Source organism: Girardinichthys multiradiatus, chromosome Y (assembly GCF_021462225.1).
Source record: "Girardinichthys multiradiatus isolate DD_20200921_A chromosome Y, DD_fGirMul_XY1, whole genome shotgun sequence".
NCBI lineage: Eukaryota > Metazoa > Chordata > Actinopteri > Cyprinodontiformes > Goodeidae > Girardinichthys > Girardinichthys multiradiatus.
In genome coordinates, this window is record NC_061818.1 from 1897903 (window position 1) to 1916408 (window position 18506).

The 18506-nt window shown below is 43.0% G+C and overlaps 1 protein-coding gene across 2 annotated transcripts in view; it reads right to left on the minus strand.

Moving 5' to 3' along the window:
• The window catches only part of si:dkeyp-72e1.9 (syntaxin-binding protein 4), a 178464-nt gene that overhangs the window by 66640 nt on the left and 93318 nt on the right, over window positions 1-18506 (minus strand). For both annotated transcript variants that reach the window (XM_047358074.1, XM_047358073.1), the window contains exons 11-12: window positions 16949-17021; window positions 2544-2632 (exon numbers count right to left, since the gene is read on the minus strand). In XM_047358074.1, the coding sequence (XP_047214030.1) occupies window positions 2544-2632; window positions 16949-17021 (162 nt within the window). The remainder of the gene's footprint in view (window positions 1-2543; window positions 2633-16948; window positions 17022-18506) is intronic.

Below are 18506 nucleotides of genomic sequence, written 5' to 3' on the forward strand. Positions count from 1 at the left end.
AGGCGGGTGAAGTGTCTTGCACAAGGACACAACGACTAAGCCCGAAGGAGTGGGGATTCAAACTTGCAACCCACCGATTACAGGACGAACCCCTTCCACCAACACCACCATCGCCCTTTTCTTCATTCCACCCATTCAGTGTAATGCACTGGGACACCAGGCAGTGAAACAGAGCCTCAGCATGACGGTACCACCACTACCTTTGACAGTTTTTACATTGTTCTTAGGTTTGAAACTCTCACCTTAACTCTTCCATACATTTGTGTCAATGTGGCAGAACAGCTCAATCATTGTCTCATTCAGCTTCCTTCTTTCCATCTTAAAGTTTATGATAAGCTTTTTTTGATAAAACCACTTCAGTTGCATTTTTTATAACTTTATAAATCAATAGTAGAAACAAGGAATCCCAACATACCTAACCTACTGCAGTATCGTTCAGCTACAGCAATCTATAATTCATCTGTGTCTATTACTTTTGCAAACCACCTAGTAGACCAAGAGAGAATTATTTCTGTATTTGTTGTTTAATCTCTCTCTTCTCTTTATAATCCCACTAATGAATTGGTAGATTAGGGACAACCTACAGCTGGGCAGCATTTGGGAAAAATTAAATTCAAAGTTAAATACTGGTAACAAAATATACAAAGGGCAGACACAGACAGTTGCAGAGAACAGAACTCATCAGCAGATAGTTGGGTTGCTGAAGGGCAGGGCAGAGGAGGTGGACACAGTGGAGAGAGAATGTGCTGCTCATAGCATAAAAAGAACATATAAATGAGCAGAACCAAAGAACCAATGAGAGAGAGTGAGCCTGTGCACAAGATGTTAATTATGAGATAAAGACAACTCTGGGTGTGGAGGGACTCAAAAGTGCTACAACTGTCCAAATAAGTTAAAATGCAATGAGATAAATTCTTAGTCAGGACTTTTGACTGGTTTGCTCAGGGAGGGCTGCTTATTTGACATGAATATAACTCAAAAGATCTCATAACAGTCTTAAATTTGACTTTTGTCTGAAGTGGAAAGTATTTAATTTGCATTCAGTCCTGCATTAAAGATTACATTTTAATTATTCATATCAAACATATATATCAAATGGTTTTGACACGTGGCGTAGCGGTAGTGTGCGACCCATATATGGAGGCGTCAGTCCTTGATGCAGCTATCCCTGGTTCCTGTCCTGACCCTGGTGACCTGTGCTTAAAGTGTACTCTCTCACTTCACCCCGCTTCCTGTCTGCCTACTTTCAAAACGAACAAAAAATAAAAAATAAAGGCCACTAGTGCCGAAAAAGATCTACAGGCTTGGTAAGATGATTACTATATGCAATCAAGAAATGCAATGTACTTCTGCATAGCAGCCTTTCATGCTCTTAGAAAAAACAACTTTGTTTTTGCACAGATTTAACAACAAAGACATGTTTTAATTCAGTGGCTGCATCTTTCGAAGTATGTATTTTAAAACCATTTACGTTGTGTCACTTAACTATCATAGAGACCATCTGCATTAAGGACATTGAGTTTCCTGTCGGCCTCTTTGTTTTGTGTACATTGTGTAGTTATTTCAGTATTATCGCCTTAATGTTTTACCCTTCTAAGAGCCATTGAAGTCTTTACACCACCAACTTTCTCCAACAAGGAAACATACCTTAAGTCTTACATAAACTCTGTTACATCCTTGTATTTGTGTCTTTGTTATAACATATGTTGTCTGTAAAAGTATTAATACCCCTAAAATCTTTTCACATTTTGTCTAATTATATAAAAAAATCGTTTTTATGAAATTTTATTTAATAGACCAGCATGTGCATTTGTATTCAGTGTCCCTTCAATACCCCTAAATGAAATACAGTGTAACTAATTTTTAGAAGAACTTTTAGAAGTCACACATTTGGCACCTAGAGCCTACCAGTAGATAATTGAATCTGAGTCTAACTGCAGCTGTTCTGTTTCTGACCTCAGAGGTTTGTTAGAGAACATCAGAGAACATACAGCATTATAAAGACCAAGAAACACAGCAGATAGGTCAGGGAGAATGTTGTGGAGAAATTTAAAGCAAGGTTAAGTTCTAAAACAATGTCACAAGAGAAAGTTGCACAGGGGATGGTCCCCATCTCCAGCAGTGATTGGGCAAGAGACGAAGTACAGTGGTTAGCACAGTTTCCTTGAAACAAAAGGTTTTGGGTTTGAATTTCAGTCAGGAGTCTTTCTGCTTGGAGTTTGCATGTTATTGTACATGTGTGTGTACTACCACTGTCCAAAACCTTGACCGTTGGGTAAATTGGTCTCTCCTATGTGTGTATGTGTTGCCCTGTAACGGACTGGCGATCAGTCCAGGCTGTACCCTTGCACTTTCCCAATGATCACTTAGTGTTGGTATATTACACAAACTCCCAAAAACATACATAGAAGTTTGTGATTGTAATCTGACAAAATGTTAAAAAGGTGTATAAATACTTTTGCAAGGATCTGTCTTTCTCTTTAGTGATTTTATCAGTGTTTCACTATAGTACATTTCCTAATCATCCACCAAGTCACACTCACCAAATCTAACTTGTCTGATTTGAGCCGTATGTATGGGTCAAGTGTTATTCTTGGTTTTGTCTCTGTTGGAGACCTTTGGCTGGTAGAACCTATATAAAGAAAAAGACAAAAAAAATCTGTATACTTGAACTTAGTTAATGAAAAAACAGTTATTAGGAGAACATTAAATTTCAGTACAAAAAATACAAAGGGTATTCTCTTTTAAACAAAAAACGGAAAGTGTATGTGAGGACATGGGATACTCTGTAAAATGAAAGGAAAAATATCATTGGATTATTTGCAAAATCAGAGTGGATGGACTCATTCTTGTTGGATATGAGTGGAAGTAGCTGGCTGTGGGACTAGAGATTTGCTTGTGTCTGTGTGTGTGGGAGGAGGGTGAAAAGCAGATGATTAAAAGGAGGGGAGTGGAAGAAAGGTGGATGATTATACAGATGAGAGACATGAAAACAACATGAGTGTGGAGGGCAAAAGGCCAATGCCTAATATTAATTTGATGACTTTGTCCTAGATTTGTACAGCTGCACACAAGGTAATAACAAACCGTGCCCGTGTGTGTGTGTGTGCGTGCGTGTGTGTTTTTGTCTGAGTACGGAGCTGTCTGTATTGCCAACCTTAAACTTCACCCCCTGTCCAAAGAAATTGTCCTCCATCTTAAGACCCATTATCTCAACAAAATATAGTGATATTTAGGGTTTGTTAAACTGTAAATGAACACATGTTCAATGTAAAAAAAAATAGAAAAAACATAAATTTTCAAAGGCTCTCTATGTGAAACAATTCTAGTTAACGAATATATTTAATTCAAAGGCATAAAATCTTTCGAGGCACAACCAGAGACAAAAAATGCAAACCTTTGCTGTCACTCTTAGTAACAGTACTACAGCCAGTGCTACTGCCAGGACTAAGAAGCTTAATTCAGTTCAATTCAGTTCATTTATATAGCCCCAATTCACAATGCATGTTGTTTAAAGGCACTTCACAAAAAAGCACCTCAATCTAACTCGTACTCGTCGTCTTACGCTTTTTCCGGGACCGGGTCGCAGGGGCAGCAGACCCAGCAGAGACATCCAGACATCCCTCTCCCTAGACACCTCCTCCAGCTCCTCTGGGGGAGCCCAATTCGTTCCCAGGCCAGCCGAAAGACATAGTCCCTCCATAGTCCTGGGGCGTGTCCCGGGCCTCCTCCCGGTGGGACATGCCTGGAACACCACCCAAGGAAGGCGTCCAGGAGGCATCCTGTATTGATGCCCGAGCCACCTCAACTGGCACCTCTCGATGTGGAGGAGCAGCGGCTCTACTCCGAGCCCCTCCCGGATGGCCGAGCTCCTCACCCTATCTCTAAGGGAGTGCTCGGCCACCCTACGGAGGAAGCTCATTTCAGCCACTTGTATTTGGGATCTCGTTCTTCCGGTCATGACCCAAAGTTCATGGCCATAGGTGAGGGTAGGAGCATAGACCAACCGGTAAATCGAGAGCTTCGCTTTTCGGCTCAGCTCTTTCTTCACCACAACGGACCGGCACAGCGCCCCCATTACTGCGGCAGCCGCACCGATCTGTCTGTCAATCTCCCACTCCATTCTTCCCTCACTCGTGAACAAGAGACCGAGATACTTAAACTCCTCCACTTGAGGCAGGAACTCCCCTCCAACCTGAAGAGGACAAGCCACCCTTTTCCTGACCTTCATCCCAGCTGCTTCACACTTGGCTGCGAACCGCCCCAGCACATGCTGTAGGTCTTGGCTAGAGGGGGCCAGCAGGACCACGTCAGCTGCAAAATGTAGAGATGAAATCCTCTGGTCCCCAAACTAGACCCCTTCCGGCCCTTGGCTACGCCTAGAAATCCTGTCCATAAAAGTTATGAACAGGACCGGTGACAAAGGGCAGCCCTGCCGGAGTCCAACATACACCGGGAACAGGTCCGACTTAGTGCCGGCAATGCGGACCAAACTCCTGCTCCGCTAGTACAGAGACCGGATGGCCCCTAATAAAGGGCCCCCGATTCCATACTCCTGGAGCACCCCCCACAGGGCATCACGAAGGACACAGTTGAATGCTTTCTCCAGTTCCACAAAACACATGTGGACCGGTTGGGCAAACTCCCTTGAGACCTCGAGCACCCTGTAGAGGGTATAGAGCTGGTCCAGTGTTCCACGGCCGGGACGAAAACCACACTGCTCCTCCTGAAGCCGAGGTTAGACTATCGGGCGGACTCTCCTCTCCAATAACCTGGTGTAGGCCTTACCAGGGAGGCTGAGGAGTGTGATCCCCTGTAGTTGGAACACACTCTCCGGTTACCCTTCTTATGAAGGGGGACCACCACCCCAGTCTGCAAGTCCAGAGGCACTGTCCCCGACCACCACGCGATGTTGAAAAGGCGTGTCAACCATGACAGCCCCACAACATCCAGAGACTTGAGGTACTCAGGGCGGGTCTCATCCACCCCCGAAGCCTTGCCACCACGGAGCTTTTTAACCACCTCGGTGACTTCAACCTGGGTCATGAAAGAATCTAACCCCGAGTCCCCAACCTCGATTTCCAACAGGGAATGCATGATGGCAGGATTGAGGAGATCCTCGAAGTACTCCTTCCACCGCCCAATAATGTCCCCAGTCGAGGTCAGCAGCCTCCCACCCCCAATGTAAACACTGTTGGCGAAGCACTGCTTCCCCCTCCTGAGGCACCGGACGGTTTGCCAGAATTGCTTCGAGGCCAACCGGTAGTCCTTGTCCATGGCCTCACCGAACTCCTCCCAATCCAACTCAACAGAATAATTCTAAGCTAATTGCATCCATTCGAAAATGATTCTAGTTATCATACAAAACAGTCAAATTCAGTTTATATTGCCATTTGGTAAAACATTTTCTATCAATGGAAACCCAGCAGGTTGCTACAGTCGCTAACTTGTAGCAATCCCTTCTTATGAACGAGTATGTTGCCACAGAACCCAGCCGATTGCATCGAGTTGTTAACTTTGCAGCAATCCCTCATAGTGAGGATGCATGTACAGAGAGTGGAGAGGATAACCCCCCTTTAACAAGAAGAAAAACCCAAAAAATTAAACCTCACCACCATCGTTCCATGTTAGATTAAGTATCAAGATTAAATTCTAATTTCTTACCTCAACAGCAGTAAATAAAAAGGGCCATCTTGTTATACCCAACAGCATTAATCATACAATGTCACGTTGCACAGGACTGTGCCTGGATAACCAAATTTCACCTGAAGGCTTCTACAAGGCCAAAATATTAGGCATTACAGTAAATGTTTCCATTGCTACACTTAGCCATTTATATGTATATATCACAATGATTGCATCAGTGTTTGCCACTGTGAGTAATAATTCAGAAAACATAAACTACTACAAAGGGGAGGAAAATTCTGCAGTATCCATGTGTGATCACCTGATGACATCTGTCTCAGCTAGCAACTGGCCCAACCAATAGGGGAGTGGAGCACCCAGGATATTACCTTGGGTAATCCCAGTCAATAGGATTCAAACAAGCTGTTGGATGTCTTCCAGCCAGGCGCTATGGGCCACCCTTCACACTAAAACTTCTGGTCTGTGGCAAATTTCACTATAGGATATGCCCTTTGCGTATGATCTATATTGAAAATAAAATTTAGAACATATAAACAACAACCACACCCCAAGACCTCCCTCCACTGTCAAATAGGCCAAAAATTGAACCTTCCTGCCGATGCACCACAATCAGCGGATCCAATCTGACTCGATAAAGAAATGTTTAAATAATTTACGTTTAGGTTTTCTCTTCAAAGGATCTTATAGTTATATTTTGCAAAGAGTCTGAGAGTGAATGCTAACCTCTCTAACATGTTCCTTAGTTACAGCTGAGCTAAACAACGTTTGCAGGCGGGTCCTGTTGGAGTTCCAAGTTGAATTTAGTATATGATCTGTAGTTTATGATAGATCTGTTTCACTAGTAATTTCCATTTGAAACAGCTGAGATCTAATGTCAGAACAGCTTTGTAACAGTTTACCTGCTGAAAATCTCTTTTAAAAACTAATCTTTTCATTTTGGCTTTTAACTCGAGATCATGATCAGCAGACGAGTCCTTGCACTGTTTTCTGTCATTATTGGTTTATTTTATTGTTTTTATTGTTTACTGCTTTTATTAATATGATTTTATTCTCTTATATTTTCTAATCAGCTGTGTGCAGCACTTTCGTTGCCTTGTTGTATGTTAAGGCACTTTTTAAACAAAGTTTGGATTTGAATTTTTGATTATAGATTGCATCCTTTAAACAGAATATGAGTCTCTGCTTAGTTTGTCATAGTTAATTTGCTCCGTTCACATAGAAATAGGTGCTATTGAAAAATGGAAAAACTGACTAAATGACTGCAAAATATTAGAATATTTATCATGCTTTACTGTTATCAGGAAAACATGGTGCAAGGAGTGCAAATCTTGGGCTGTGGACAATGTGAAACATGTATTGTTCTCTGATGAGTCCACCTTTACTGTTTTCTCCACATGCGGGAGAGTTACGGTGTGGAGAAGCCCCAAATGGTCGCCTTGGCGTGTTGGTGCGCATTGTTTTGTTTTGTTTTTTGCTTTAAAACGGTCTTCTGTGATAGTACCCGGAGCTCTCTCACCAGAGAAGAACTCATGAACATCAGGGCTACTACACCAGAGGAAATATTTCCCACTTTTCTACCTACTGCTCTGGAATTTTTGGACATTCTGGTCAAAGGTGCGCTCACCTTTGTTCACGCGGTGAAACGCCGGAAGAGAGGGAAATGGGCTGGGGTGCTGGTACGTCTTCGCCAGCGTGGACTACGAACACCGTTACCTGGAATATTTCTCTCTAACGTGCGCTCACTTCCCAACAAAATTGAGGAACTACAACTGCTGTTGGGGAAAAACAGGGACTTTTATTCATTGGCAGTTTTGTGCTTCACGGAGACCTGGCTGTGTGGATTAATACCGGACTCTGCGCTGCAGCTGGCAGGATTCCAGCTCTACAGAGCGGACAGAGACACGGAACTCTCCGGCAAAGCGAAAGGTGGAGGAATCTGTTTTTACCTCAACAGTGGTTGGTGCAACGGCGTGACAGTGATTCAGCAGCACTGTTCTCCAGACCTGTAATCCTTCATCATAAACTGTAAGCCTTTCTATTCCCCCTGTGAGTTCGCTTCGTTCATCCTGGTCGGTGTTTACATCCCGCCGCAAGCTAACGTGCAGGTCGCACAGCGCATGCTCGCCGACCAGATACTGAGTGTGGAGCGGACCAACCCGGACTCCTTAGTAATCGTCGTTGGCGACTTTAACAAAGGTAATCTCACCCACGAACTCCCCAAATATAGACAGTTTATAAAATGTCCGACCAGAGAGGACAACATTCTGGATCACTGTTACACCACCATCAGAGACGCTTATCACGCCGTCCCACGTGCTGCACTGGGCCAATCCGACCACATCATGGTCCACCTCATTCCTGCATACAGGCAGAAACTAAAGCTCTGCAAACCTGTTGTGAGGACGACAAGGAAGTGGAGCAGTGAGGCTGTGGAGAATCTCCAGGCGTGTTTAGGCTGTACAGACTGGGATGTGTTCAGGACTACTACCAACAGTCTGGACGAGTACACAGAGGCTGTGACTTCCTACATCAGCTTCTGTGAGGACAGCTGTGTACCGTCATGCACCAGGGTGAGTTACAACAACGACAAACCCTGGTTCACAGCTAAACTCAGAAGTTTAAGACTGGATATGGAAGAGGCCTTCAGGAGTGCGGACAAAGACATATACAGAGAGGCAAAGTACAAGTTTGGCAAGGCAGTGAAAGAGGCCAAACGACTGTACTCTGAGAAGCTCCAAAACCAGATCTCAGCCAACGACTCTGCGTCTGTCTGGAAAGGGCTCAAGCAAATCACCAACCACAAGCCGAAAGCCCCCCACTCCATCAATGACTGACGCCTCGCCAACGACCTGAACGAGTTCTACTGCCGCTTTGAAAGACAAAGGGACAGTCCTGCAACCATCCCCCACGACGCCCCCCAACAGCTGCAGCCACAATCCACCAACCCCACTTCCCCAACCTCAAGAGGGGCCTTGGCACCTCCAACCCCCACCATGAAGTTCCCCCCCACCAGCCCCCTACCCACGCCGAGGACGGCTCTTTCCATCCAGGAGAGGGACGTCAACAAACTCTTCAGGAGACAGAACCCCCGGAAAGATGCTGGTCCGGATTCTGTCTCACCAGCCAGCCTGAAGCACTGCGCTGATCAGCTGTCTCCAGTCTTCACAGACATTTTTAACACCTCACTGGAGACATGTCATGTGCCAGCCTGCTTCAAGTCCTCCACCATCGTCCCTGTTCCCAAGAAGCCAAGGACCACAGGGCTTAATGACTTCAGACCTGTCGCCCTGACCTCTGTGGTGATGAAGTCCTTTGAGAGCCTTGTGCTCTCACACCTAAAAGACATCACCGACCCCCTCCTGGACCCCCTGCAGTTTGCCTACAGAGCCAACAGGTCTGTACATGATGCAGTCAACCTAGCCCTTCACTTCATTCTCCGGCACCTGGACTCCACAGGAACCTATGCCAGGATCCTGTTTGTGGATTTCAGCTCTGCCTTCAACACCATCGTCCCAGTTCTGCTACAGGAGAAGCTCTCCCAGCTGAGTGTGCCCGACTCCACCTGCAGGTGGATCACTGACTTCCTGTCTGACAGGAAGCAGCGCGTGAGGCTGGGGAAGCACGTCTCTGACTCCCTGACCATCAGCACCGGTTCCCCCCAAGGCTGTGTTCTCTCTCCTCTGCTCTTCTCCCTGTACACCAACAGCTGCACCTCCAGTCACCAGTCTGTCAAGCTTCTGAAGTTTGCGGACGACACCACCCTGATCGGACTCATCTCTGATGGTGACGAGTCTGCGTACAGATGGGAGGTGGACCATCTGTTGGACTGGTACAGCCAGAACAACCTTGAGCTCAACGCTCTAAAGACAGTGGAGATGGTTGTGGACTTCAGGCAGAACCCAGCCCCACCTGCCCCCATCACCCTCTGTGACTCCACAATTGACACTGTGGAATCTTTCCGCTTCCTGGGAACCATCATCTCCCAGGATCTCAAGTAGGAGCCAAACATCAGCTCCCTCATCAAGAAAGCCCAGCAGAGGATGTTCTTCCTGCGGCAGCTGAAGAAAGTCAACCTGGCAAAGACTATGATGGTGCACTTCTACACCGCCATCATTGAGTCCATCCTCACCTCCTCCATCACCATCTGGTACGCCGCTGCTACAGCCAAGGATAAGGGCAGGCTGCAGCGTGTCATTCGGTCTGCTGAGAAGGTGATTGGCTGCAGTCTTCCCATCTGCCACCAGCCTGGTTAACAAAGCCCGGAAACCACCCTGACACTCTCCCTTTCCCCCACACCCCCCCTGTTTTTGCTGACAGGACACCTGTAACCTGTAACTCTATGCGTTACTTTAACGTTCAGCATGGACTCCTGCTTTACTTGCACTGCCATACTTGCACAATGATCACCTGCACTGTTGTATTGCTCTTGCATCTTATACTGCTCTATATTTACTCTCACTCACTTAAAACTGTGCACATATATTTATATTATATTGTAGATATGTTTATACTGTTTAATTTGTATTGTATTGCACCGACTATGCCAAAACAAATTCCTTGTATGTCCAAAAACGTACTTGGCAATAAAGCTTTTCTGATTCTGATTCTGAAGAAGCGTACCACCCAGACTGCTGCACGCCAGAGTGAAGCATGGGGGTGGATCAGTGATGGTTTGGGCTGCCATATCTGTAGGATCTCAGCTCTCCTCCTGGTTGGTTCTGGCAGCTCGTTATCAGCAGCTGCAGCTCATCTCCTGATGAGCTCACAGGGCTTCTTAAGGCAGCTGCTGGAACAGGTCTTTGCTGGAACATAACCTCAGTTATGTGGACTGCCTGTCTGCCTACCTGCCTGTCGACCTGCCTATCTGCCTGCCTGCACCTGGTAAATACTCACCTAAGGACTGGACTGTAAATATAATCACCATCAGCACTCTCACCTCGGATTCCTGGATTCCGTCCTCCTCCCCTGGTTTCTGGACAACACCAACTTATTATCCTAGGCAAGCCTACACTAGGAATAAAACTTCACTTACCATCTACATCCTGTGTTTTGAGTCTGTTTTCATCCTCTGGTTTGTTCTACTTCAACTACCTTAGTGATTCATGATAACATCATGGCATTCCCTTGGCCCAATACTTGTGCTAGATGGGCGCGTCACTGCCACGGACTACCGAACCATTCTTGAGGACAATGTGCATCCAATGGTTCAAACATTGTATCCTGAAGGCAGTGCCGTGTATCAGGATGACAATGCACCAATACACACAGCAAGACTGGTGAAAGATTGGTTTGATGAACATGAAAGTGAAGTTGAACATTTCCCATGGCCTGCACAGTCACCAGATCTAAATATTATTGAGCCACTTTGGGGTGTTTTGGAGGAGCGAGTCAGGAAATGTTTTCCTCCACCAGTATCACGTAGTGACCTGGCCACTATCCTGCAAGAAGAATGGCTTCAAATCCCTCTGACCACTGTGCAGGACTTGTATATGTCATTCCCAAGACGAATTGATGCTGTATTGGCCTCAAAAGGAGGCCCTACACCATACTAATAAATTATTGTGGTCTAAAACCAGGTGTTTCAGTTTCATTGTCCAACCCCTGTACATCTCATGCATTAGTGTGAAGTCTAGTTTCCGATTGTTGTTTTTTTTCTCTTGCTGTGCCGTATTCCGCCAGCAGATGGCAGGTACATCATTCAAGTCATCAGTGCAGTCTGTCCACACCTAGCGTCATGTCAGCAAAACTTGGGATAAAGCGCCAGAGTCCAAATTGGCATTACTTTGAATATGACTGCGTTTTAGTTAAAAGCAAGTGTCTTGTAGTGTAGGGTGACCAGATGTCCCCGATTTAGACGACCTGTCCACGGCTAAAGCTGCCCCTGGAAATGTCCCTGATTTTAGCGTTTTGTGAATGAGAAAAAGAAATGTTGTGTGTAGAATTATTAAGGTAGCCGGGGATAGAGTGCGCGAGTGAGCATGTTGCACGCAACAACAACTGACCAATGTGCAGGACTTGTATATGTCATTCCCAAGATGAATTGAAGCTGTATTGGCCACAAAAGAAGCCCCTACACCCTACTAATAAATTATTGTGGTCTAAAACCAGGTGTTTCAGTTTCATTGTCCAACCCCTGTAAGACAGTATTCTTAAACTTGAAACATAATCTTGTTTTTCTGCATTGTTCATTGTTACCAATTAGCTCCTCTGTAAATCTGTGCTGTATACCAAGTCATGCATGCCTGTTAAAATATAAAATGTTGCATCTGAACAAAACCAGAGGTGCTTGGCAATCTGTAATATGACCCTCTGCTTCCACTCTCCACTGATGAAAAAAAGTGTGATCACAAAGGCCACTGTAGAGCAAACTTTAGTTGCTCTACAATGATAAACAACTGTGTGCTTAAATTAAAATATCAAGCTGTCTTTTTAAACAAAGTTAGAAGTTATCTGTGATTTTAATGTCTTTCTCTGATTTCTAGTAAAGCACTTTGGATTGCCTTGTGTGTGGCTGGTGCAATGCAAATATACATTCATTTCCTTGCTCTACGAAACTGCATTAACAACTGGTGTCAGAAGTGGGACCCTTTGACTGAATACCAAGAACGCATGACAGCAAGCCACCCCAGCTCCACCTCAGAAAGGTGATTAGTCTGTCTCTTTTATCCTAAAGGTCAAGGACCATCAAAGTAAAGTTAGTAACTTTAAAATAGCTTTACAGTTGTTAATATACACACTGTAATGGCAAATAATTAACTGTGCTCACACCCAGAATGGAAGGTAGGTGTCACACAAATCGGAAATCGGAAACCTTGTCTCCTGCCATGATTCAAATGATGTGAAAGTATGGTAAAGCTTCCAAATAAATTTCTGTTGGGTTTAAGCTTTTTGTATAGTGTAGAAACATCATTGGGTTGTGTAGTTGTAACACCAGTGTACCAAAGATACATTCATGTTTTATTCCTGAAGAATATTTTAGGGGGATTTCTGGTGCATTTTAAAATGTGAACACTTCCTGTTTTGCTGTATAACCTAATATTAGTGTTGTGCACTTTTATTGAAACAGTTCAAACTTTATTTTCACCAGTGTAAAAACTGATTTTGTTTGTTCTGAGTTTCCGGTTACGAGATTCTGAGCTAAATTCACACTCCCAAAATGACTAAGTTAATGTTTATCATTGAGCAGAATCCTCGCCTACCAAATCAGTTGAATGGCATCTACTGCAGGTAAGAAAAGCAGCAGTTCACACCTCAACCCAACTCCTCCACATCCCATTTAGATAAATCTTTGCCATACACCATGCTCCCCCCTACCTTCAGACCCACTGCCTGCACCAAGGCTGTCAGGGGAAGATGTGAATAGGCTCTTTCAGCGCCTGAAAACAAAGAAGCCTTCAGGACCCGATAATGTCTCCCCATCATGCCTGAGAGTCTGCGCTGACCAACTGGCCCCCATCTTTACTGAGATCTTCAACGAGTCACTGGAGCTGTGTGAGGTTCCCTCCTGCTTCAAACGCTCCACCATCATCCTAGAACCAAAGAAACCCACCCTCACAGGATTAAATGACTACAGCCCTGTCATCTGTGGTCATGAAATCCTTTGAGCGACTGGTGTTAAAGCACCCGAAGGACATCACAGGCCCCCTGCTGGACCACCTGCAGTTTGTCTACTTGACAAACAGGTTGGCAGATGATGTAGTCAACTTGGGACTACACTTCATCCTGAAACACCTCGACCACCCAGGGGTGTACGCCAGGATCCTGTTTGTGGACTTTAGCTCTGCCTTCAACACTATCAGCCCAGGCATCCTCCATCAGAAGCTCATCCAGCTCAAAGTCCGGCCTCCACCCGTCAGTGGCTCACCAGCTTCCTGAAGGACCGGCAGCAGCAGGTGAGGCTGGGGAGCAAAGAACCATCAGCACTGGTGCACTCCAGGCGTGTGTTCTCCCCCCACTCCTCTTTTCCCTCTACACAAATGACTGCACCTCAGCAGAACCGTCTGTGAAACTCCTGAAGTTTGAAGACACCACTGTTATTGATCCAGGACAGTGATGAGTCTGTATACAGACTGGAGGTGGATCAGCTGGTACACTGGTGTGGTCAGAACCACCTGGAACTTAACTCACTCAAGACTGTGGAGATGGTTCTCACAAATAGACAATGTTCAGATGAAGGTCCACCAGACACTGTACGTCCTGAGGCAATTCAAGAAATACAACCTTCCACAGGAACTGCTGGTAATCTTTTACACTGCCATAATTCAGTCTGTCCTGTCTTTGTCCATCTCAGTGTGGTTTGGCTTATTTACAAAACAGGACAGGTCCAGACTGCAACAAACAATAAGGGCTGCAGAGAGAATCATCAGGGCTTCCCTCTATCCAGGACCTATACAAGGCTAGGGTCAGGAAAAGAGAAGCTAAAATCTCTGCTGATCCCACACACCCTGTACACAAACTGTAAAGGCTTTTACCTTCAGGTCGGACCTACAGAGCACTGTCTGCTAAAACCAGCTGCCACAGAGACAGTTTCTTCCCCCAGTCTGTGTCTCTGATGAACACTTGACAGTCAGAGTTCCAGAACACCAACAACACCATGCATACTTGGACTGATCTGATTCTGATAATAATATTTCCTTAAATATGATTTAATATTTCTTTAATAATATTTCTATAAATATTATTTTACTAAAAAAGCAGCTCATTAAACACCATTGAGAATTAGCCATCCAAAAAGTTGGTTTTATTCAGCAAATATTATTTTATTAAAATAAAGTTTTATCTGATCTTGTATTGTGAATGGTTGATTGAAGGTATACCAATTATTGCTTAACTTAGTTCCAAGACTAACTTAACTTCATTTTCAAATTCTATAATCAAGAACATAGATAATTTTTGGTTCTCAAACATAAATAACAATGAATGGTAATGTTGCATCCTTTTATTGGTCATGGTTTTTAACCACTTGTTCATATTGTATATAGTAAACAGTCAGTCAGTCATTTTCTATACCGGTTCTTCCATAGTGGGTTGCGGGGAAGCTGGTGCCTATCTCCAGCAGTCTATGGGTATGGTTACACCCTGGACAGGTCACCAGTCCATCGCAGGGCTACACACAAACAACCATGCACACACTCATTCAGACCTAAGGACAATTTAGAGACCAATTAACCAAACAGTCATGTTTTTTGACTGTGGGAGGAAACCGGAGTACCCAGAAAGAACCCACGCATGCACGGGGAGAACATGTAAACTCCACACAGAAAGACCCCAGGCCAGGAGTCAAACCCAGGACCTTCTTGCTGCAAGGCAACAGTGCTACCAACTGCACCACCATGCAGCCCATGTTTATAGTCGGCAGTCCTTAATTTTTCATTTTTCTTGGTAGTTTACTTGGATTGTTCTAGTATAGTAAATAGTTTGTTGATTGAAATATGTTTGACTTTGAGTTGACTTATTGTTGTTAATAAATTGTTGTATTTTAAGAAATTGTGTGAATTTATTCCATGTGTGTACATGAATGAATTTTGCTGTTCAGTAATGTAAGAAGACGTTTCACCCTTTTCCTCCTAATACCACTGCCTTATTGGGCTGGTATTCACAGGACAACACTTAACAGACCAAATTATTATTTAATAAAATATTGAATTATAAATATTAAATAATATAATCATAATCACAACATCACCCTTCTCCATTTTTAGTCAGTGGCATTTAGCATCTGTTTGATTGTTTTTGGAAGAATATTTCACATTTTAAGGTTTTGCTACTTATTTAAAATTAAACAAAATTCAAAAAAAAAGTTGCTACTTAAGGGCGTCATTAATTAAATGGTATGGTATGACATGAAAAGTATTTATTTTTTATTCAAGCCACTTTCGAAGCTGTCAATGGTTGAAGCTATGTTGTTTTGAATTTTTTCCTTTTTTGATTTTTCCAAATATCAGCTTAAAAACCACCTCTGTACAGGTAAGTTAAAAACATCTGTGCTTTCATTGCTGGCATTTCTACATGTATGAGGGTCAAAAAGAAAACTTTAATGGCATTTGTGTATGCTGTTGTTCAGATGTGTTTGTGCACAAAACTACTTATTCTGCATAGGTTCTGTTATATGTTTTTAGGGCAGTATACCATAAATCCCATTGAATATTGTATATGAAACATAATCTGATTACTGCACAAGCAGATGAACAGAAATCCCTCACTGGAACCTACCCTTTCAAGTCCGATCCAGTACATTTTGTTTGTTTGTTTACATACTGCTTGATTGAACTATACTCAAAATGCAATCATGTAGTAATGACTATTTACCCCTTGCATTCTCGCTAGAGGTAATTATGTCCTAATTATGCTGCTGTATCTAATTAACTGTAGTTCCTGAGGAATCTAACGTCTTGACAGCATATTAAATGATCTAGTCTATCACAATAATTATGCAAAACATATACATACAGATTTTGCATCTTGTTTCTTCCTTATTAAGCCTCCAATACAGTTCTTCTAAGAACAATGTTTTATCATATTATTATGTTATTATGCATTGAAGTATTTTTCACCTCGCTGAGTACTTAAAGGTCCCTACTGCGTTTTATTTTCAATAAACCCCACGCTTCCCATTCAACCTAATCCCAAATCTCTGTCTGGGAGCAAATGTTCCCTGTTTTTCATTCTCAGATCAGACAGTTTATCTAATAAGAGTTTGCTTGCTGAGGCTTAAAAACAAATTACAGGAGACATCATCTCTGATTTGGCAGTCTGAAAGGTAATAGGTGGCACAGCTTCTTTGTTAAACTATGTTATGTAAGTGGAACAATTTCAAATTATTTTAACACAAAACACCTTTATTCTGCTATTGTAGTTAGTTCTTAAGACAAATTCAAGTAATGAGGTAAATAAATGATTGTGTTTTCAGAGTCTGTTAGTGTTGAACAGCATTCATATAAAAAAAAAACAGAATTTCTAAACTTTAACTTGACCAAAGCTATAGAGATTTAAAATCCTTGTGTCATTTTTAGTCCTTCACCTGGACATTAATTCTCAATGCTGACAAGCAATAACTGGAAGTGAAAGTATGATAAAAAAAAAAAACAAACAAACAAACTGAAAGTAAAATTAAAAGAATGAGAGAAGGTCAGCAGACACTGAGGATGCTTCATAAACAGTACTGGTAGTGTTTTGCAATGGTTGATGTGAGGGTTTCACAGAGGTTTGCATGGAGATGGGTAATGACCTGATTAGATGGATGGTGCAGTTTTACCATAGCATACCAGCGCAAAACTGAAAACAAATATGAGATTAGTTTTACCTGAAATATGAATATCTGGAGGACAGATGTCTGGAGAGGGTGAAGAGACTGGAGCTGGCTCCTCTGAACAGATCTGTACCAAAGCAACCAAACAGAAATTATTGAAATCAAATTCAATTCAATTAAAAGATACTTCATTAATCCCAAAGGGGAAATTAAATGTTGTTGTAGCTCATATTATACAGGTTTCTTCAAAGAGAAAAAAAAAACGTATAATATGAACTACAGCAACATTTGTAGCATATGTAGAGTTTGGAAGCAGAACATTGAATATGAATAGTAACAAGACCTTAGTCCCTTTTTAGGTAATGCCTTAGAATACCAGGACACACTGACTTAGATAAACATCACTATTTAAACTATTATGCATCTACTGAACAATCAGGAATGAAGCTCATTATTTTATCATCATAAGGAGAATCTTCAAGTCAACCATTTCAGATCCCTTTGGAGACTTCTTTTTCAAAGTCATTAAAACAAAATGAGTAATAGTTTGGGAATTTTGGGCTTTTTTCTTCTTTTTAACAACATTTATTCTAGAGATATGATAAATGACAAGCCTAAATTAACAAGTAAAATCAGATCCTCTAATTAGATGGTTGAAAATGCAAAAAATGCAGATTAGTCCTAGTTCTGCACACAAATTGTATTATTCCACCTTTATTTTGAAACAGCCTTTAATTTTTAAATTACCACTGTAGCTTTTTAGTTTGAGTAGCTGCTGTAATGGAAAATTCTTTTAAAGTGCTCTGATATTCCCTTCACCTCTCTCATTTGTTTCTGTGTTGTATCACTCACAGGTGACCTTCCATCTACCTCTCACCTCTGACCTCTGTGTTTGATTAGTGTTCTGTTTTTTAGAGCAGATGGACTCTAAATTCAAATGCTGGAGAGTTTTATGGTTAACCCTTCCTGAAGTGTATATTTCAAGGGAAGGTAGATGGGTGGCCTCATAAATAACTTTGTTAACTCTGACCCGGGGAGGGTCTAGGGGCCATATTTCTAAAACTCCTTGAAGTTGAGATAACACCCTCATTTTTAGTATAAATACTGTTTGTGATTTCTGTTCGTTGCTCTGTTTAACTGACTTGCTCGGTGACAGAGTCATTCAAACGCTGAATGCCTTTGAATAAAACTTATTAAGACAAAGTCCGGATTTTCTCTTCTTGTGAGTCAACTTCTCTCCACTTTGATAAGAAATTTCACAACAATTTTAGCGTCACGAACAGGATCTAACGTGCCAGAGGAGACCGCAGGAGGGGACACGGATTACGGAGGCTATACGTAGGGAAAGAAAATCCGAATTGAAACAGATGGCAGGGGGAAAAGATTTGTCCGGGGACGTGGGAAACAGGTATGACAATGCTGGTCGTGCCGTTGATTACCCCACGTTTCCACCTCCATATAGACCTAGTGATGCTTCACCCTCCTGTCTATATCCATCTTTACAGACGGAGTTGCGGGCCCTCCAGATGGCAGACCTCGATCTAGACTCCCGTCCTCCTCCAGCAGCGGGCCAACCAGCAGCGGGCCAACCAGCAAATCTGCCCGCAAGTCA